Below are 23,119 nucleotides of genomic sequence, written 5' to 3'. Positions count from 1 at the left end.
TTCAATCTATGTTCAACGGAGTATTCTAAATTAAAATCAGAAAGTGCAGGTGAAGGACAGTTATGACTTATTCACTGTCCGTGTGGTCAACATGTTTCAGCCTTTAAGGACAATGTTCCTCGGGCTTTCGTCAGGACCTAGATAAATGTAACGTCACTGCAACTTTGAATAAAGGATATAACATACTTCATATCCAGTTATGAACTTTTGGAACAAGTATGGAAATTGATGCAAATCAATACTTGTTCAGATCTGAGCCTCAACTCTCTCAGATCCTGCTCGAGTGTATATATATATGAGGCCCCGCTCTCTCCGTCGGTACCTCTGCGCCAAGACTCTTGCTGGGTGGACCTCAAATCCACACTGACTCGAAGCTCCCCTCCCCTTTCCTGGCTACAGCTAAGGGAGAAAGCCACACGGAAGACTCTGTGGGCTCAACGATCCCCTTTGCACAGAGATTCTTTAATTCCTTCTCCAAATCCTCTCTAACACTAAATGGTACTCCTCTGAGTTTATGTTTTTTTGGTATTGCTCAATCTTTAACAATAATTTTGTGTTTAAATCTTCTTATTCTACCTAACCAGTCCCGAAAACTTCAGGAAATTTGGTTTTCAACACATGTCCTTCTTCTTCATTACTCATTACCAACACTTGTTCTTCTGCACCAGGTTTAAGTATCATTCCAAAAAGGCCTTGATGAAACCACCCTAAAATGTTTAACCATTTACAGCGACATACACTTTTCCTTTGATTCTCCTCCCTTTGAATCTCATTTCTTCCTAAAAAAAAAAACATCAATTTAATCTTTCGCTGTTCATATGATACAGGTGAGTGATCAGGTGGAGAAAGAGATTGCGAACTCTTCCATGTTTCTTCAAAAAGCTTTTGTGTGATCATGGTGATCTTTGCCTCAGAATCCACCAACTACACCCTGAGAAAAATCATGCTTTGGATCAAAATTTGCATAATTTTCACTTCTGACCACAGAGATTACCTCAGAATCAGAATGTTCGTCAGACTCGACTGCACACACAATGGGTTTCTAGAAACCCTTTTTCTTAAGACAGACTTTCGTGAAGTGACCCATTTTCTTGCAATAGTTGCACGTAATGTTACTAGCAGGGCACCTGGATCCCTTGAGGTGTGGAGGGTTACCACATCTGAGACACATATTTCCACCTTTCACTTTGTTAGTGGTAAACCTATCAGCTTTAGGCTTGGAAGAGGTATTAGCAACGCTTTGAGTTGACTTAACTCTATGTTTAACAGAGTTATTAACATTAACTACATTAATAGTATCATTAGGCTTGTCATTGAATTCCTTCAATGAAACCATCGATATTTCGATGCTCTAAGCAATTTTGATGGTCTCATCCAAGGATGGATCTCCCAAGATCAATCATTTTGCCTGATGTTTTTATCTTTACACTGGCAGACAAACTGATCCCTGATAAGTTGGTCTGTGAAGTTCTCAAATCTGCATTCACAGCAAGTCTACGTAATGCAGAGACATAAGAGTCCCCATCTTCCAATTCAGTTTGTTTCCTTTTGAAGAATTTATGCCTCAAAGTTGTTTATCAAACCTGGATTCTAATTGTAGGACAGTCTCACATTATTTATCGATGCCCTCCAACTCCTCTTGTGATGGTGTGGAAATATGATTTAAAATTGATCTTCCTTCAAATCCTGGAGAATGTAGTAAAAGGCACTTTTTTTCTTTCTGCACTAAATCTTAAAGCACCAATGGCACCCAAATAGGTCTCAAAGGCATCATGCCGGATTTCCCACCTGAGAGCAGGTTCACCGGGTGAGTCTAGAATGCGGTTGGAGGATTGACAGCCTGCATAGTATACTAAAGGGAGCAGATGATAACAAAATGACTGTAAAAAGAAAATTGCTAAATTAAGAACAATATTGAGTAATGGGATAACTAAACTAGTGTAAAAGTGTGCCCATCGCTGTTTAACTGTGAGTGAGTACAATGCTAATAAACATGAATGAGATCTCAGAATAACCTAACAGTGTGTGCATCACTGCTGTCCTGCGAGTGTGCACCCAGGAGTGTTCAACACCGTTGACCTGAATGAAGGCACAGGTAGAGCGTATGTTATAGTGTGGCATCACTGTGAACTTTCGGTTAGGTGAGCACGCAGATTCTTTTATGGATAAAAAAGATGCAGTATGGTGTGTGCATATATCGGCTTGCACGAAGCTCAAGTACATCCACACTGATGAGCATAGTATTGCAGCGATAAAAACGCTGTTCAGAATGACTTGTTATCCATGGAAATTGGTGAGAGGCTTCCTATTGATCAAAGATGGCTGTGATGTGTAATGTGCAGTCTACCCAGAAGCAGCAAGTCTCAGGGCTGTTGTTGGGAGCTGAGCGAAGTTGGGGACTGTCACAAGAAGGACAATGGTCAGACGAGGAGAGAGCGTGGGACGCTGGATATTGGTTGGACCCAATTCAAAGGTAATTGACTTACAAGTTTGAGATTTGACCCTGGTGGGTTTCCCAAAAGCGCTAATGCTGCAAAGTCAAAGAGATCCCACCTCATGGGCAGAGGTTGAAGCTCAAAGGTGTAGCTAACCAAAATATTTGACATCGTAGATAGACGTTGGAGCTCACTGGCTCGTATTTAAGAACGCAGGAACAGTCTTCACAGCAGAAACGTAACACACGTGAGTTCAACCATGTAGCCATCCTTGTCGCCAATATTTTGTAGGCACAGGGAGTAGGTTAAACTGGTTTATTAATGGCTACATGGTCAGTGGAGATGGACAGCACCAGCTCCATCAACAGCTCTAACCCAACACAGTCCAATGCTGAATGTTGCTAAGTAACTATACATTCTAGAATCACAAAACACTAGAGCATTAAAGAGATACACAGCACTGTAACATATACAGAATACTACACATACCATAGGACATCAATCCTCACTCCACCATATCCCACAGGGTCCACCACAAACTGGAAGTAGGTTAAAAGCACAAAAATGCTAAAATGGTGTTTAAAACGGTTTTGTTTTTATTCAGCTTGTTCCTGAAAGGGGGTATGATGGTGATTTGAGCACAGCAAACCTTTTATTGATTCAATTTTTAGGACAAAAAACAGACCCTGTTTTGTGGAACACTTTTATCTCCCCAAAACAACCTTATTTAGTTATAGTTTGCCTATTTTCTCCATCCCCTCCAGGGAATCCACAAACCCTAGGTACTTTTAGAATTCCCATGATATTGGAAAAAAGGACACAAAGATTGCATGGATACATTATATGGAAAAAAGTTATGGAAGCCTAAATGCACACTACCCCAAATAGCCAAAAAAGGGCTCAGCACTGGGGTGAAAAAGCCTCAGCAATTAAGGGGTTACAAATAGTAAAAAGACAAATAGTGGCTGACCATAGGTCAAGCCCTGCAGCCAACATGCACTGCACATGGCCTATGCCAGTGGTTCCCAAACTTTTGACTCCTGCGGACTCCCATTGAGTCACCACTGGAAGCCGGGGACCCCCACGCAATTTGTAGGAGTTAAAATTCAAACATTAGAACAGTAATTCGAAAAAAAACACACCTGTGCACACAAAACAAATACTCAGATAAGTAAGTATTTTAGGGGCATATTTGCAAGCCCCTATTACCATGAGAACGTCACTTTTTGCGACGTTCCCATGGCGACAGGGGCTTTGATTTATTTACAAGGCAGCGTTAAGCCACTTAACATGGCTTAAAGCTGGCTTGTAAATAACACCTCCTTTCACCCAATGCTTAGCGTGAAAGGGGTGGGCAGTGGGTGTTGCGGTGGGCATTCCACCGCAACACCCATTGATTTTGACACTGCCCCCTATTAACAAGGGCAGCGTAAATGGGAGGCAGTGCCAAAATTAAGACCAGGGAAAAACAATCTTCCCCTGCACGCAGACACCCTTGCACTATGGTGCAAGGGTGCCTGCTTTGGCGCCACAAAGTTAAGTTTAGCGTGAGCGTCGGGGAAACACAGGGCTGCATCATATTCTTGTAAATATAGGTGCAGCCCGGTATTTCTGAAGTGGCGGAGCGTGTCGTTAAGCCAAGGAGGCTAACGACTCTCTCTGCCACTTCTGTTGTATTTTATATTGAAAGAATTTGGAAAAAATGAAGAAAATAGATGGGAAGGTTGGTGCTGCATCACCGTGACTAACTTTTAAATGGTTGGTTTTATTTCGCAGTACAAGGCTTCTGCTCCTGCCAGGGCCCGACTGGAAACTCAAAGCAGCCCTGGCAAATGTTTTCAGACCAGTCCCCATAGGGTGCACACCAAGTGCAGTGAGTGACCCAGACCACTACAAAGGGGGCTTTGGGATGCTCCCCCAAAAAAACATTTTGGAAATAATGGTGCAGTCTAGAACACAGTTATCCTTACATATTGAATTGTATTAGCTTTTAAAGAATAGTAAATTAAGTCCTTATTATGCACCAGAATACGACAATCTTTTTAGGGGTTCTTCAATGATTCCCCCACTATTACCCTCCAACAGTACCTCTCACCTCTCCATAGCCCCTCTGTCACATGTATGATATTTGTTATAGCATATCTCATACCATTGTATGAGAGAGCACTTTACATCACACACATATAGAGACAGTGAATCCTACATATAAAACAGTGTATAGAAAATGTAACATAAGGCAAAGGGTTCTACAAGGTGTAGAATTCACGTCATTCATACTGGTAGGCATTTTTAAATAGTGCTTGGTCTGGAAAAGCACACACTCAGGATTCAGAACATAACACAGTGGTTAACATTGACTTTAACAATAAAAATGTATTTCCACCCAAATAAACCTTTTTAGCAGTATCAGGATAATGAAAGACTGGGAAAAACATGTCACTAACTTGTACCTTGCAGTTAGCAAGCAGCTCTTTGATGACAGTTTATAGGTCACTATGCTAGATTACGATTGTCACTTATGAACTGCACAGTACCAAAATAATCTCAGTTTTTTAAAATGCATTATACATGTTCTTTGCAATAGGCATGTTAACCCTCTGTGCTACATTGGATAATTCAAAGCTGCCACTAGACAAAACTCTCATCTCTCCATTAATCACTGGTGTTATCTTGACACTTTTATTGTTGTTTGAAAACTGCTAATTATACAAGATACCTTCATGTGCTTTGAAAACTGCTGCCTTCGGACTCCCTGGGAATGTGTCACGGACCCCTGGGGGTCCGCGGACCACAGTTTGGGAAACACTGGCCTATGCCATATGCAGCAGAGGTTTAGCACTTTTGGTTGTTTGGGGCAGAGAACCGTTGCTTTTGGTTTATCAACAAAATCATTGAAAAAATGAAGGTTAAAATGAAGTTATGATCAGCTTTTGATATAACACCTAGGCTTTAGAAATTCACTTAAAACTATAGTTAAAGCTATGGTTATGAATTAAACATGACAAATGACTGAAATTTGAAAGTTATAGTTAATGTTAGACCCGACATCCTTAGTGTGGTATTCCCCAATCCTTTTTGCCTTCACTCCTCCTGTTTGCTGAATTGGTTTTTGTTGGCTTTAGGATTCTGCCCACTTTACCACTGCTATCCAGTGCTAAAGTGTTTGTGCTCTCTCCTCCAAACATGGTGATACGGACTACACTTCATTGGAACATTTAATATACCTGTATATCTCTAGTAAATGGTACTACATGTACCCAGGGCCTGTAAAGTAAATGCTATTAGTCGGCCTGCAGCATATATTGTGCCACCTACTACAGTAGCACTGTACCTGTCTCAAGCCTACCACTGCAGCACACTTTTAAACTGTCATTTCAACTGGAAAAACAAACCTTTTGCCAGGTCTAAACCTTCCTTTTTAATACTTATAAGTCACCCATAAGGTGGACCCTAAAGGCTCAGAAGGCAGGGTGCATTGTATTTGAAATGTAGAACATGTGTACTTAAGTTTGGGCAATGAAAAACCACTCATGGCGTTGTTTCACTGTTGTAAGGCTTATCTCTTTCATTGACTAACACTGGGTTACCTTATTACATTTATTTGGAGCAGACAGAGCTATGCTGTTTGCACTCAGATGAATTATAATATAAAATCCTCTTTGCTATTAAAGTTGTATTTTAAGTCGCAATTCTGGAAGTACCACTTTTAGAAAGTTAATTCTAGAAGTTGAGCAACCCAATATACTCTAGTCGGCTCTGGCAACGAAATATTTTGTAAGGTAAAGGTGCCTATAAGGGAATTTATTTAAATATACAAAAACATTACTTGACACTGGCTTTTAGGAGTACCCAAAAAGTGGCCTCAAACATATACATTCTGAAAAATTATTAATATAATCCAATGAAGAGAATAGATCAAAACAAGAAATCGGTGTATTCTTTTTTGATAAAATTTATATTCAAATAAATCTAATTCAAGTGTACAGAGATATTCTCCTACACAAGAATGAAAGAGATTAACACTACTTCAATCCACTATCTACTTGCCACTCATGTTGAATGCCCATTTCTAATCACTAATTCCAAAGAAATTTTGTTAAACATTGTACAAAAACTTCTTATACAAAAAAGGTTATTTGAACAGTGAAAATGGGTATGTTGGTCGCTGTTTCGGTCTTGTTATGAATCCATCTATAAGACCATCTTCAGTACTGACAGTTCTTATGTAGAATAAAGGACCCATTGAAAAATAAATCAATGTAGAACCATACGTTTATTGGTCCTATGAAGATATTCACATTTTTGCCATATACTTGCTATCAATCGTCAGCATCTCTTTGGAAAGGACATGATGAACAATAAGGTTTCAGCATTAGTCATGTAGTCAAGAGTCAGCATATGGTCTTGACATTTTGTGGAATGCTGTCAGTATTTAATGTCCAGACATGATTTGTTGTTCATTTTCAGAATGTATCTGTTTGAGGCCACTTTTTGTGTACTTCTAAAAGCCAGTGTGAAGTAATGTTTTTGGATATTTAAAAACATTCCCTTGTAGGCACTTTTAGAAAGTTGGAATTTTTTTCCCCCAACCATTTGTGCCTTCTGACAATGTCCTGGGTCACATGACTGTGAATGGCTCTGCTGAAGGGTTTCTATATTGTGTCCAGACAGAAAAGCAAAGGTGTAGACAGGATGGGCCATCCTGGCATGATGATTGGGAAGGGACTGTGCTCAGCCCCATTTACACTTCATAGGACTTTGCCTACTGAACAGACAGAGGAACCTGAGACCAGGTCTCCTCTGCCTTTTGTCACCCCCAGACAGTTTGGAGCCTTGACAGCGGAAGGGGAAAATATTTCAAGAAACAGATGTGGGGGTAGGACAGGGAGCCACCTCACACAAAGGCTGTCATCAGCTATAAACTTTGAACCTCTAAAGCCACACATCAGAACTCTCACGGACCCTTAGAGATTACAGAAGAAGGACTGCCCTGCAGCCAGAGGACTGTCCTGCTGCTTGAAGGCCTGCCTTGCAGTCTGAGAAGGAAGATTGGACCTGCTGCCTTCATCCCAGGCTAACCAGAGTGACTCCAAAGGTCTGGCTGACCTCCTGTGTGAGCCACAGGGACACAACCAGCTTCAGAGGCCTCTCTGCAACTGCCCGGCTAACCTGCTGCAATTGGACCTATTACTGTTTTAGATCTCTACTGTGTTGGGTTGCTTGTGTTCCAGTTCAGGGAAGCCCTGGCCAGGCAGTTTGGGTTCGAATTTTCCTATTGGAGCAGGGTCTAGACTGATTTGATTATTGCCGGGTGCAAAGTGAGGTGGCATGGTGGACAAAAGAATGATGGCTTGGAATGCAAGAGGAGTGGCTACCCAAAGCGATTGCCAGTGGTTAGACAAATTGCAAGCATTCCTTCCATCAGTTGAGATGTATGGCGATTTTTGAAATTCATATTAAATCACGGTATCTGTGACGAAAGAAAGTGCTATGAGTTTGTAAACCGTTTGGCTATTTTGGATAGGGAGCATTGGCTGGCTGTTTGCTGTAGAAAACTAATCTTATGGTGTTTTTGCTCTAAATGTGTGGTTTTGCTTGGCTACATATCATTTTATTTTCATGTATTTGCAGTATATCCAGTATTGACATAATGTGGGCATTCTTGGCACAATTCTGGGCATGACATAATGGTGGCACTTCTTACTGTTGCTATCTTTTACATTATAGTGCCCACCGTTTCATAATATTCATCCTGTCCTAATGCTTGTAATTCTTTATACATTGCAGCTGATCCTGCGCAACCCCTAATTCATGAGCCAGGGAGGGACCATGGAAACATGTCACACATAAAATTCACTTACCAACCAACGGGGCCCATCACACATTACCCATAAATGATCTGTGAAGACGAGCGCTGGATTAGGGGGTTTTATTTTGTCAGTTTTTGTATATGTACAGTTCTATACTTCACATTAATAACGTTTTATATTCCTAACTATTCTTATTTCAACTGTCTTCTTCTGGTCGATGGACCATTAGTTGAGGAGTTGATGGTGACTATGATTAACTAAACAGTTTAATACTTTATATAAATAACCACAAAGTCATTTATCTGATTAATAATTTTATCTTATTAAATTAAATGCTCATTTCAGATTATTAGTACACACACAAAACCACTTATAAGAGAACAATTTATCAAGCAATGTAATCAAAATTAATCAATTGCCTCAACATCAAAGCGTGCATAAGGGTGGGGAATAAAAGACAGCAAAATTACTTTGCAGAGATATATTGCAGACGTTAAGCATTTAAGGAGGGTGTTACCCACCAAAGAGTCAGGAAACAACTTCCTGGGCCGAGGTCGTGGCAGGGGTCCCCAGAGATAGGCTCAGAGGACAAAGGTAACAGGACAGGTGCAATTTTAAGTCTTGAAAATAAGCTTGCTAACATACAATAATCTCCCAATCTATCTACCTTGATCTAGTTCTCCTCAGACGCAGTCTCCTCCCCAGCACTCCAGCAACGCTCTCGTACCTAAGGTGCTCTCTGACTTGGTGCTGGTCTGCTTCCCTCGATCTCAGTGTCTCAATATCTCTCCCAATGCTCTTGATGATCAGACCGCGCACACAATTTGGGAAATCAATGATACCCAAATTCCTAGCTCACTATCTTACAATATAGCAGTGTCAGTAGAAACTCGGCCTGTGTTTGTTTAATACAAGTCATGTTAGAGTCTCCTCATCAGGTTCTCATCACAAATCCATCCCATACTAGTTTCAACAAAAGAAGTATTAGGGATAAATACATTTATATACCACTAATATACATTCTGAAACATTTTAACATTAGGACATCTGCTTCACATTTAAATTGTACGTAGCGATGGCAGTTCCCAGAGTGGCTGTTGCATCTTGGCACTTAAACAATAGGACACAGGTCAACATGGCCTTTACACGGATTACATCAGCGGGTACACTCGGCAGTTCATGAGCAGGCAGAGCTCTCCACGCATGTGTACTTCGTATCGACCAGTAGTTCACAAACTTTTGACTCCTGAGGACCCCCATTGAGTCACCACTGGAAGCCGGGGACCCTCAAGCAATTTGTATGATTTAAATTTCAAACATTAAAACAGTAAATCAAGGGAAAAAAACACACATGCACGCAAAGCAAATACTCAAATTACTAAGGATTTTAGGGGCATATTTACAAGCCCCTATTGCCATGGGAACGTCATTTGTTTGTGACGATCCCGTGGCGATAGGTGCTTCGCCTTATTTACAAGGCAGTGTTAAGGCACTTAACATGGCTTAACACTGCTTTGTAAATTAGGCCCCTTTTCATGTAATGCTTAGCGTGAAAGGGGTGGGTCGTGGGTGTTGCGATGGGCATTCCACCGCAACACCCATTGTTTTTGATACTTTCCCCTATTTACAAGGGAGGCGTAAATAGGATGCAGCGACAAAATTAAGACCAGTGAAAACCAGGTCTTAACTTTGCTAAACAAGGAGAAAGGCTTTATTTCTCCTTGTTTTTGCTTTTTCCATGTGTGCTGCCTTGTGTAGCACACATGGAAAAAGCAAAATGCGTTGGATTGTTTATGTTCAGGAAGGTAACCTTTCCTGCACATAAACAATCTTTGTAACTTCCATGTGTGCTGCATTAAGCAGCACACATAGAAGTGACAAAACTGCATGGCAATATTGTTTATGTGCATGAAGGGGGACCTTTCTGTACAAAAAATATCTTCCTCTGCACGCAGACACCCTTGCACTATGGTGCAAGGGTGGCTGCGTTTCCGCTACACTGCTAAGTGTAGAGCCAGCACTGGAGGAAACATAGGGATGCACCATATTCTTGTAAATATGGTGCATTCCTGCATTTCTGAAGTGGCGGAGTGTGTCGTTAAGCCAAGGAGGCTAACAACACGCTCCCCCACTCCTGTTGTAAATAACCCCGTAGTATTTTATATTGAAAGAATTATAAAAAAAATAAACATTTTAATGGGAAGGTTGGTGCTGCATCTCTTTGACTAACTTTTTAATGGTTGGTTTTATTTCGCAATACGAGGCTCCTGCCAGGGCCAGACTGGAAACCCAAAGCAGCCCTGGCAAATGTTTTCAGACCAGTCCCCATACAGTGCACACCAAGTACAGTGAGTGAGCCTGACTACTGCAGAGGGGGCTTTGGGCGGCTCTCCCCCCCAGAAATCTAGGAAACAATGGTGCAGTCTAAAACACATTCATCATTATATATTGAATTGTATTAGTGTTTAACAAATAGTAAATGAAGACCTTACTATGCACCAAGATATGACAATCTTTGTTGGGGTTCTTCAATGGTTCCCTATCACCCTCCAACAGTGCCTCTAATCTCTCCGTAGCCCCGGTTGTCACATGTATTTTATTTGTTTTATAGCATCTCTTGTACCATTGTAGGATGTCAGAGCACTTTACATCGCACACATATAGAGACAGTGAATCATATGTGTAAATCAGTGTATAGAAAATGTTACATAAGGCAAAGGGGACTACAAGGTGTAGGATTCACATGTCATTCATACTGGTAGGCATTTTGAAAGAGTGCTTGGTCTGGAGAAGACAAACGTGGGATTCAGAACATAACACAGTGGTTATCATTGACTTTAACAATAAAAATGTATTTCCACCCAAATAACCCTTTTTAGCAGCATCAGGATAATGAAAGACTGGGAAAAAACATAAGATACTAACTTGTGCCATGCAGTTTGCAAGCAGCTCTTTGATGAAAGTTTATAGGACACTGCTAGATTACGGTTGTCACTTATGAACTGCACAGTAACAAAAGACTCTCTGTGACAAGAACAGTAACACACTCACCTATGCACATAAAATACTGTTTTTCAAAATGCATGGTACACATTCTTTGCAGTAGGCATATCAACCCTCTGTGCTACATTAGACAACTCAAGCTGCCAGTGGACAAAACACTCATGTCACTCCAGCAGGTACATCAATCACTAGTATTACCTTGACACTTTATTGTTGCTTAAAAACTGCTAATTATGGAAGAAACTTTGCAGTGCTTCTAAAACTGCTGCCTGCGGACCTCCTGGGAATGTGTCACGGACCCCTGGGCGTCCGCGAACCACAGTTTGAGAAACACTGTATAGACCAAGACAACCTCATGCAGGCTCATACAAGAGGCCATTTTCATGCAGGCCCAATCTGGTACTAAAGTAAGTAGACACAAAAGAATATTAATTCATGAAATAAAACCCATTATGTTTACTGCCCGCCATACTATTACACTGTATTAGTTATTACCTAGTGAAAGCTATTAATTTAAAGCAGCTTTTCTGTTATTCGTGCACAACATGCAGAATGTGCAATGTACAACATAGCATAAACATGCACTAGTACAATATTCCACTGCGCAAACAGGTAATACGTGCTCATGCCATCATGGTCTGATATATTAGGTAAAATGTGTTTGCGTGTTCAAGGTTGGTTAGTCCATGCAGTTAATACATTATTATGGAGGTACTTAATTTCATGAGGGTGCAATTTTACAAACCTTACTCCATCACAGTCATTGTTAGCATAGTGGTGTAAATCCCTGATATAATATTTGCAGTGTAATAATATTGGTAATAATCATTATTTTAATAGAATTAGCCGGGAAAGCCGGGAGCGACGCTTGCTTCTAAAATTTGCTTTTTGATCTTAAAATTGTGTGTATTTGTGTTTTTTAACGCACTCTGCCCCCCTCCCCCTGCACTTACCTGTGTCACTGGAAACAGCGGATCTGAACGCTGTCTGGCACAGGACCCACTCGCTCGCCGCCATCGCCGGCCACGAGGAGACCAGGACACGCCCCCTCCGGGTGGCCACGCCCACCTCAACCACCCCACCTTGAGTGCGCATAAATAATGTGTCAGTTCAGGGAGCGCAGCGGACGGGCGCAGCGGGCGCGCCGTCAGCGCGCCGAAGGCGCGCCAAAGGCAAGCCCGTCTGGGCCCGTCCGGGCCCTGACGGACCTAGGCCTAGGGACTCTGCCAAAATGCACTCATGACCGGGTGGTGTACTCTGGAGAGGCGCTCCGCGCACTCCAACCTCAGAAAGACCTGGCATGCTACCACACGCACACTGAGGGCATACCCTTCTCTAACTGTGCGCACTGCAATCCGACCCCCCGGAGCTCAACTAAATCCGAAATAAAACTTGGACTCCTTAATTGCCGCTCCCTTCCCAAACATGCCCTTGAAACCAACCTGCTAATACAAGATCTGGATCTTGATCTACTTTTTTTAACTGAGACATGGCTATCAGATAGCTCCGATTCAGACATCGTATCGGCCCTCCCCACTGGGTACCTCTGCCAAGCCTTACATAGACCAAAAGGGAGGGGAGGGGGGGTAGCCATAATCTTCAGGGACAAATATACCTGCAGAACGTCTAATGCCTACATTGAGGACTGCGAGAGTTGTCAGTTCTCCCTCCAAACCTCCCCAGCTCATTCTATGTCAGGGCTCTTAATCTACCGCCCCCCAGGTCCCCCCGGCAATTTCACCAACGCCGTCGTTGAATCAGTGTCACAACTAGCATCTGCAACCTCCAACTTTCTCATGTTAGGTGACCTAAACCTCCACTTCACGGACCCCTCGGACCGGACAGCCTCCGACCTTCGGCTAGACCTGATGTCACTCGACATCCGATTGGTTAACAACGAGCCCACCCATGAGAAGGGACACCTACTGGATACCCTCTTTACAAACGTAGCGACTATCACCACTAAACCACCCATGCCCCTTCCATGGACGGACCATTTTCTGGTCCCTATTGCCTGGGAAATTCCCACCATGAACCTCCCAACCACTAAAATCCAGGTTACCGATAGACGGTGGCATAAACTCACACCGGGGGAATGGGCCGCCGTCCTTGCAGAATCCACCCCCAAGCTCTCTACCGACCCTATTACAGCTGATGGGCAGCTGGAGGAGTGGATTACCGGCTCCCTAGACACACTTCTTCCTAAAACAGTGACCTATAAACATCCCAAACGAATACCAGCGGCTCCATGGTACACCCCAGAACTTAAAGCTCTGCGCCAAGAGTGCAAGAGAACAGAACGCTCTTGGAGGAGAAATAAATCGAAGAGCGACAATGATAGCTACTCGACCTCCCTTCTAACCTACAAAACCGCTATACGGAAAACCAAAAGCGAGTTTTTTAAAGAAAGAATAGAGAAAGCGGGATGCTCTAGTAAGGAGTCTTATGACATCCTTAAAGAGCTTTTGAAAACCACAGAACAGAGACTAAGACAACCCACAGATCCCAAAGTCGATCAGGAAAAATGCCAACAATTGGCTAACTTCTTCCACGACAAAATCCAAACAATCCTTGACTCAATCCCCCTTACGAATTCGTGTGATGAAAACGATCCCCCATACCCCTCAACACCTACTTGTCTCTCCTCTTGGGGGCAAGTCACAACGGAGGAGGTAGGATATACGTTGAATTCCATAAAGAGTGGATCTCCTAGGGACCCCGCACCTTTCCGGTTTCTCAAGGAAGTAGCTCCCACGATCACTTCTCCCCTGACACATCTGATCAATGCCTCACTCCAACAGGGAGTTGTACCCCCGAGCTGGAAGAAGGCCGTCGTAAAAGCCTTACTCAAGAAACCCTCCCTCGACCCCGGAAATTTGGCCAATTACAGGCCTATTTCCCTACTCCCTGGAGTAAGCAAGATCGCCGAAAAGTTGGTCAACAGGAAGCTCTCCCAGTTTTTGGAGAGCAACAACAAATTAAAGAGCTCACAGACGGGCTTTCGTCCAGGACAGGGCACTGACATCGCCCTCCTGGCCGCGGTTGAGGAAGCCAGAACACTGCTTGACGACGGAGGATCAGTGGCAGTGATCCTCCTCGACCTCAGCGCGGCATTCGACACCGTCAACCACCAACTTCTCATTAAAAGACTCAAGAGAGTAGGTGTGGAAGGCTCCGCCCTTTCCTGGATCTCATCCTTCTTAGATCAACGGACCTATCAGATCTGGGAAAAAAACGCCCGCTCCTCCGAAATTCCCCTCCAATGTGGCGTGCCCCAGGGCTCCTCTCTGAGCCCTACTCTATTCAATATCTACATGTCCACATTGGAGGAGGTTATCACCCCTTTCGGAGTGAGCGTCGTCAGCTACGCCGACGACACACAACTAGTGGTGTCTCTATCCCACCCCAGACAACAATCAGCAGATCTATTTCACTGCCTTTCACAGGTCCACCTCTGGATGAACAACTCAGCCCTAAAATTAAATGGGACAAAAACCGAAGTTCTGCTCCTCGGTCCAAAAGGGCTCTCACTCTCCCCGAACATCTGGCCAGCCTGTATGGGCCCCCCCCTGACCCAAAAGTAGAGGTAAAAAGCCTAGGGGTATGGCTCGACTCGGACCTCTCATTCACTGCGCAGGCAAACAAAGTAGCCGGGACCTGCTTCGGGCTCCTGAAATCACTGAGGAAAGTCCTGCCCCTCTTGCCCTTCAACTCCCAAAAATTGCTTATTCAAGGCTTGATAATCTCAAGGCTTGACTATAGTAATGTGATTTATCTAGGTGCCCCGGAGGCGACCCTCACCAAGCTTCAAAGAATCCAGAATACTGCGGCCGGGATTATCACAAACACCCCTGCTAGAACCTCCGCCAAACCTGCCCTCAAACTCCTCCACTGGCTTCCCATAAGGGAGCGGGTCAAATTTAAGGCCCTGTGTCTAGCTCACAAACTACTTCAAAAGCAAGGCCCCCCCGCTCTCAGTAAACTGATTACACCCTACAGACCCACGAGATCCCTTCGGTCGGACACAGAAAACCTCATCACCACTCCCAGATTTAAGAAAAGCCGCTCAGGCGGAAGACGCTTCTCAGTCCAAACTGCACACCTTTGGAACTCGCTCCCCCGCGACCTGAGACTTGAAACACGGTACCTTCACTTCAGAAAGCGGCTCAAAACTCATCTTTTTCCCCAATGACTCACGCCTACTCTAAACAGTTATCCCCTGCCCCCCCCGTTCCTTCTTTAACCGTCCTGAACCAGCCCAAACCAAAGAGATAGGGTGCCTAGCGCTGGGATACCTTATGGTGACTATGCGCTCTACAAAAATAAATAATAATAATAATAATAATGTCTGCCTCAGCCTACAAGACTGAGTTTATTGATAAAAGCAAACAAGTTACACCACTCATTCATCCATTGATCTACGTGTTCCCCATTTCAGTCATTCATCAATGTACTCATCCATTAATTTATCTATCCGTGTACTCACTTACCCATTGAGTTGCCTGAAATGTTTAATCACTCATCGATCCTTCCAAGTGATTATGCATTTTTACATACGCTCAGTCATCCACTCAAACTAACATTCATTGCCAATCAATTAAGAAGCGATTTCTCTTAGCAAATCGCCAGACCTATTGCTTTTGCCTGTGATTGTTTAGTTTGACTGTGCTATTATAGACTAACTATATGAATCACTAGGACAAGTTCAGTATGGAGGGGAATTCATATAACTCATAAGTGGATCGGCCCAAGTCTCACTAGTGGAGTTTGAGTACATTGGGCCTATTACAAGTCAGAAGGTTTTCCCTTCCCATAAAGTTACCAGTACTGGGGTCATCTGTAACTTCAGAGAGAAGGGGAAACATTCTCCACATTACGAGATTTCAGTGTCTTTAGGAGCAGTGGGAATGACCCCTCTTTGGCACAACGATCTCCGGGTCCCACATCTCGAATCTGCTGGAGCATTATAACTATGAGAGAGCTTCCTGTTTTTGGTGCATACATTTTCTTCGTGGTAAAGTCAGTAAGTCTGTTTTTGGATAGTACTGGTAGACGTTAAATAATTTTGCTGAAGTGTTCTCTTGTATTTCCCAGTGTTGCAACGTTACCAGTAAATATTGACATATGTTGTAATTGTGCACGCTAGATATTTGTTTCCATTTCATTTTTTCAGAGACACCTGCCATGAACTTCTTGGGCACGTTCCTCTCCTCGCTGACCCAAAGTTTGCACAGTTTTCGCAAGAAATAGGAATGGCGTCTCTAGGGGTATCCGATGAAGACGTTCAAAAGATAGCAACTGTGAGTTTCCGAATACTTTACTTCATCACACGTTACTCACCATGCATGTGCAAATCTTTCTATGTTGTTAGGTTATTTTTCTTTTTCCTTCACCTTGACATAAAGTCAGATATGTTTATTGTACATTTAGCTGAACTTGGAAAGGTGCACAAGCTACCTTGATAACCTTTGTCAGAATGGTCGGAATGAAGAGGATGTGTGTATGTTTGAACGTATGTATGTATTCAATTATGTATTATATATGTATGGGGATATTAGAGAACAAACATAGGGCCTTATTCTGATGTAGGTGGTAGGACCACTGACTGCTATCGGAGCAGTCAGGAGACCGCCGGTGGTCGAATTAAGATGCGACTGCCGTCTTGGCGGTCCGAAAGTTCTCTTTAACATGCCACCTTGTGCTGCAGCCCAGATAATCGGCTGCTGCACAAGCCGCAGTGTTAAAGAGCACTTTGTGCACATGTGGTGCATGGATGTGGGTGGGGGCACTACATGTGCCCCCAGGGCCACTTTGCAGTAGCCATGAGGGATGGGGTCCCAGTTTGAAGCCCCCAAGGTCCCTTTCCGACAGCCTTTTCATAGCGGTCGGACAGCCATAAAAAGGCTGTTGGAAAGGGACATCGTAATCCCGACAACAGTGCCTGCCTCTGCACCGCCTTCATTCAGGATCACAATTCTGACTGCCACCCCATCAGGATCACTGATCCTGGTGGAGGCAGCGGTCCATCCCCGACAAACAAGGGCCTAACCACAATCATCGTATAGCGGCGTTCAGGCCGAAGGACTGTCTGACGGTGGGACCACCACCGACAGCCTGTCAGTGGCAGTCCCACTGACATCAGAATAAGGCCCTAAGTTGGGAGGCAGTTATGCAAAATAGAGTTACTACTACAGGTAGAAGGCAAACACCACAAATGAGGTTTCATTTGAACGTTAAACCCCTTAAAGTGAAGGTGAGGCCTGCTCTGTTGAAAAAGACAATACTGATATTATACAAGCCCTTAATTCCCAAGTCAGGAAGGCTAAAAAGCTGGCTGTCCTACTCCCACTCCTACAATTATCTGAAGTTCAGATCATGGACCTGCCCTGTTTTGCGACATCTTTAACACCAGCTCATTAATGGGCGTATTTGCTGTTGATGAACTGCGGTGAATTTAAAAGATTGTTGGCCAGAGCCAGACTACACTTAGACAGGAGGGCATAACGTGACTACAGGCTGCTGCCTTCATTGCAAATTCATTTGAAGGAGAAACCAATCTCTATAAAAGTGCTGTTCGTTTAACTCCATATTCAACCTTAGACTTGTTTTCCTTATCCAGTTGGGTAATGGGCGCTCTGGCTACCTGTCCTATATGACTTGTGCAACACTGGACCCTCTTAAACTAAATATATCTGTTCTGTTATAATCTATGTCAGGCAAAGAAATGGGAGGTGAGGGATCATTAAAGGTCCTAAACGACAGAATGGGGAAGAAGTGAAAAGTGGAGCAAACATTTCAATATCTTGAATTTGCCCTTCATAGAATACGATACTCAGGTCACATTGTGCATACCCTGTGTTTGAAATGCAAACAATTTAATAACATATGGGTCTAGGAGGAATTGTCACCCGTTATTTAATTACCCCTTGTTTTTCTCCTGAGTGCTACACCAGTGGAAACAGAGGTTTGTTTTCTGGACTATTAGGTGAGGGGTAAAATGCTCATGAACAAGGTGTTGAACTTTGTGGTGTTCATCCAGCATACATTTCAGGAGATTTCCCAAAGTGTGCATATAATGAATTATTTTCTTTCCTAACTCAATAGCAAAGTAATAACTTCTCATCTCTCTGTGGATAACCTCAGAGACAAAGAAAGAGTGGGACAATCAGGGTCCAACTGTGTGTGTGCCGGTTTTGTCCCAGAATTCTTTCCACTTCACCAGGGTTACCAATACTGCCGGCATCTGTAAATTTAGGGGCATGAGGGGAAAATGACTCCAGATTATAGGCTAATGGAGAATGACGTGCAGGAATCGATGTTTCTGTGCCAATTACTTATTGATTTCCCCATTTTCTGCTGGATGTTCCCACACTTTTTTAAATTCCGAAATGCCGGTAACTCTCAGGATGCCCAGTCCAGGCATTATGAGGACCACAGTGTCCAATCAGACACTGTCACAGATTATATAAAAATTTTTTGTAGACCACTTGTCTTCCATTGTGGATTAACAGCTTAGTCATCACTATGATTTTGTTACGTATAACTTTGATCTTCTAATGTTGAAACAAAATTTGCTTCCTATGGTTGTTTACAGGGATAAGGCAACATTGTTACCGCTTATCATTGGTCCGTTTATATTACTGACATCTGTTTGACAAGATGTAATTAAGACCAGACGTTACTTATCACATCTCTCCATTCTCTCCTCTTGCCCTCCCTGGTGGGCATTAATATTGGTAAAAAACACTTGAGAGTGTGGTAAATTGCAAAGACTTGTGGGAATTCAGTAGTAGCATTTACTTGGAGTCCCACTAGGGAGAAGCAGATCAATTTCAGCCTTTCAGGCTTATAGTAACACCAATGCTTCTGGCATGTACAGGTGCAATGGATTACTTCAAAAGCACAACAAGATATGTGGAGTATATATACAAGAATGTGATTTACCCAGCAAATTTTAAGGTCTTCATTCAAGCAGGTTCTGCAAGGGGTTGTACTATAGATATGGGTCCTGAGGGATGTCATTGGTCCAATGATTAGGAAGGTATTTCCAGGGAGTGAGCAGATAGCCTTTGAATAATTGCAAAAGCCCACAGTTGCAGAGAATGGATTCTCTAAAGAGTTGAGGCGCACTCACAGTTAGTCAATTGAGTACGAAGAAAGCTCAATTGTGAAATGGACATTAAAGAGGTGCTGGCTGGGATGACAAAAACACACCAAACCAGTTCCTTATGGTTGAATATATTAGGAAACAGTCTTGCACATAAAAATAATAATGATTCTTGGACACCAACCATCCCTTTTTACTGGGATTTGTTAGCAGGTAAGCGAACCTCAAAAAAGTACTTTTAAATAGGGGATTAATGGTAGTGTAGGGACACGAGAAAAGTAGTTAGGTGTTAGATGTGTATCAAAGAGTTAAAAAATAGGCACTCTATTACAGTGGATTGATAGCCTTCAGCAAAGGAAGGTGATATATTTATGTACAGCCTCTGTATGGTCTTCAGCATGAATTTCCTCTCTATCTTTTCACACACTGTTCTTTGTTTATATACTATATTTGTTCATTGTTTATTCTCCCAGAATAAACAATAACAGGAAAGACCCTGCCACCCTTTCACATACTTACTGTGGAACTGTGCTTTGTGTTAAATACAATCAATGAGAAATGGAATTTATCAGCCTCCATGAAACTTTGTTCATTATTAAAATAAACAAGAACAAACAATTAGTATTATATGAACTAACATGAATATATTGAAGCAGACGTGATTATTATTTTACAATGAATAATGATATGAATAAAATGGCAATTTATATTTGATCATTTTTAAATAACCAACATAAATAATTTGAAACAGGACGCCTAAATGAAAAAAACATTATAAATGTAACAGTATGTTGCTAGAAACAGTCTCTATGGAGATCGTAATAAGGGACATATGTACAACAAAAAGGCGGAACGCGGTGTTAAGCCACAATTGGTACAAGCCCGAGTCTCTGTAACTAAAAATTCTTATTTTACTTATATATGACATGAACTATTTGCTATGAAAGACCCTGTACAATTTTCCAGTGTATTATTTCATAATATAGGTATATCACAGAAAGCAGGTAGTTCCTCTCTCGGGCAGATGCACTAATAGGTGCTATCAAACTGGAGTATGTGTCGCTAGGAGATCTGAATTTCAGATCGTAATGCCCGCACACACCTGTTAGGGTGTTATGCTTCATCATAGGGCGCTCCTCGTCAGACCGGCGCTGCAATGTCTGAAGGGCCTGGTGGCTACTTCGGCGGAGTTCTTTAGAACTGAGGACGCCGTATGTGGTTGGTGCACATGGGCAATATGAGTAGTGAATAGTGGTGTGTAAAAAGTGACTTAAAATAGGCACTGGAACCCATAAAGAATAGATGTAATTACATATGAGTCCAAGAGTAAGTAAAAACAGTGGTGCATTCTTGTCGTCCTTAGGTACCAGGAAAGCATTATAAATGCATGGTCGACATGTTTCATGCCATTCAGACCCAAATGTCGGGCGGCACTTCTTCAGGACCTTAGTAAAATGTTATTCCCCCTGGTGGGGCCGGCGGTCTCCCCGCTATTCGAATATAACCTAATGAAGTATGCTCCTGGTCCCTAGTGCGAAACCAGTGTGGAGTCTCCACCTCAAAAGATGGACTCTAATACATCATAGGCGGATAGGTGGGTCCCAATCATAGTAGGGGACACTTTGTGTGTTGATCGGTCACTGCTGTTTCACCTACTCTGCTCCATCATGCCTGAATCATACCAGAGAGTTCTATCTTGATCATGTTCAGTAAAATGCCTTTATTGTTGGAAGAAATCAAGTTTACCATGCTAGTCCAAGACTCATCCACTCACTTATCAGGCCCTGTTTGTTATAAAACATTTTTCCATCTGCAGTACTGCATTCATTTTATTTCACCATTACCCTCTAATGGGAGGGAGTCTATCCTTTTACTGCTGAGCTATTGATGATCTTACTACCACGGATGCCAGGGACTATAGATTCAAATTTGTATGGCAATTGTGAACTACTAACACTTCTAAATCCATTATAAGAAGCCCAAATTCCATGCTTGGTGTTGGATGGGAATCAACCCAGCTGCTTTGTCTGTCTACATTTTCCTCTAGTATGCTATCAATCCCCAATTGAACGTTGTATCTGGGGCAACGATCACTTGTTTGAAGAAAAGCCTTATGGATTGTCTTTGAAATCCAATATATTAGCTACATGCTATATAATTATGTGTTATTTAGATGAGCTCCCAGTAGTGTTTTAAAGTGTTTTACAAAATGTTTTAGGTTGGTAACTTTTTAACTCTAAAAAGACATCATCTAATATCTATAAAGTGTCCCAAACCATTTTTATCTCCTCTCACAAACTACATGAAAAGGTGGTAGGTAAGAGATTTTGAATGAAATGTGTTTAGCTTAATATTGAGTGAGTTCTGTAAATATGTATGTGTGCCTGTGTGTGTGAATATGTGTTTATATAAAATCACTGAAAAATCAAAGGTTAAAGGGGTGTTATAGTTCTGGGAAAATGTCAGTTAAAACATACCATTTTAAAATAGCAAAACCTCTGAAGTTCACAAGTTATAGTTACTTCAAGTAACTATAGCTTGGTCCCTAAAGTAACTATAACTCACACCCTCACCATGCACAGTTTTGTCATCAATGATGGCATTTCAAATGTTGCAGTGATGTAATCAATGATGTCATGGAACAAGAGCGATATATATGAGGTCGTAAGCAGTGCATGATGAAGAAGTGATTTATAGTTACTTTGTTTATTTAAAATGGTATGTTTTGACTGCCATTTCAGCTAACTATAATGTCCTTTTACAATTTTTTCTAAAACATTTTTAATGCAAAGTAAGGTGGTATTACCATACCTAACTATTACTGCACTTTAAACTTTATTTTTTTCACTAAATTTCTACTTTTTTTAACATTAATTAATATTTCATCACCATACGTAACACAAACACCATTCCTTTGACTATTCATGGCTTGCGGTTGCTCGCTGGTGAGGCCCTGTGCCCAACTCCCACTGGTACCTAACTCCCCCCGTTGCACACAAGCCATGCGCAGTAGGGGGTTGGGTGCAGGGCCTGGCACTAGTTGACTATAAATGGTGTCATTTTAAGTAAGACAGAGCTACTGACTTTGTCAAAGAGTCAGAACAACAACATTTAAAAAGCAGGCCTGTTGGCTTTATGAAGGGGTCAAGTGGGCAGAGAAACAGATGAAAGAATTGCTACCACACACAGGGAACTGCCTACATAGCAGCTCCCTGCATGCGGGAGCAGTGCCGGCCCCCGCTGGAGATGTGGGACCGGCTGGGGCCTCGGGGGCTTCCCCACTGCCTCTTTGTAGTCTTTTTGTGTTCCTTATAGGAGGATTTATGTTATCACAGATTTCTGGATAATGACGCATGAGGAACAATCACATTGCCAAAAGGCACACAAGGTTGCTGGAGACTATTTCTCGTCGTACAATTTGCAGCTGTAGTGTGAAATATGCACTAGACATTTACCCAACTAGGCAGCACTTACTAATTAACCAGTAGAAACTACTCCAGTTGGATAGACTTTTTGTGCAAAACTGTGGACTCTTGTTGGATAATGTACAGTTGAGGTTCCGTTCTGGCCTTGATTCTCATTTCACAGAACGTAATCCTCAACGGGAAGCACTTATAAATATAAACATAGCAGGTGCCCAGTTGAAGCTCCTTTCTGTAAAGGACAAATGATCCTAGGCTCCTGGGCTTGGGGAAGGCAAAGCAAGTGTGTTTTCTTGGCAATTACACATTGAAAAATAATGCGAAAATATTGGTAAATGTGAA

The 23,119-nt window shown here is 42.4% G+C and overlaps 1 protein-coding gene across 1 annotated transcript in view; it reads left to right on the top strand.

The window, feature by feature from the left end:
* Window positions 1–23,119, top strand: part of TPH2 (tryptophan hydroxylase 2) — a 260,084-nt gene that overhangs the window by 212,411 nt on the left and 24,554 nt on the right. The window contains exon 9 of the mRNA XM_078649202.1: window positions 16,422–16,548. Within this exon, the coding sequence (XP_078505328.1) occupies window positions 16,422–16,548 (127 nt within the window). The remainder of the gene's footprint in view (window positions 1–16,421; window positions 16,549–23,119) is intronic.

The sequence above is a fragment of the Lissotriton helveticus genome, chromosome 1_1 (assembly GCF_964261635.1).
Source record: "Lissotriton helveticus chromosome 1_1, aLisHel1.1, whole genome shotgun sequence".
Taxonomy (NCBI): Eukaryota; Metazoa; Chordata; class Amphibia; order Caudata; family Salamandridae; genus Lissotriton; species Lissotriton helveticus.
The sequence above is the reverse complement of the archived record's forward strand: the minus strand, read 5'-3'. Positions and strand labels throughout refer to the sequence as shown.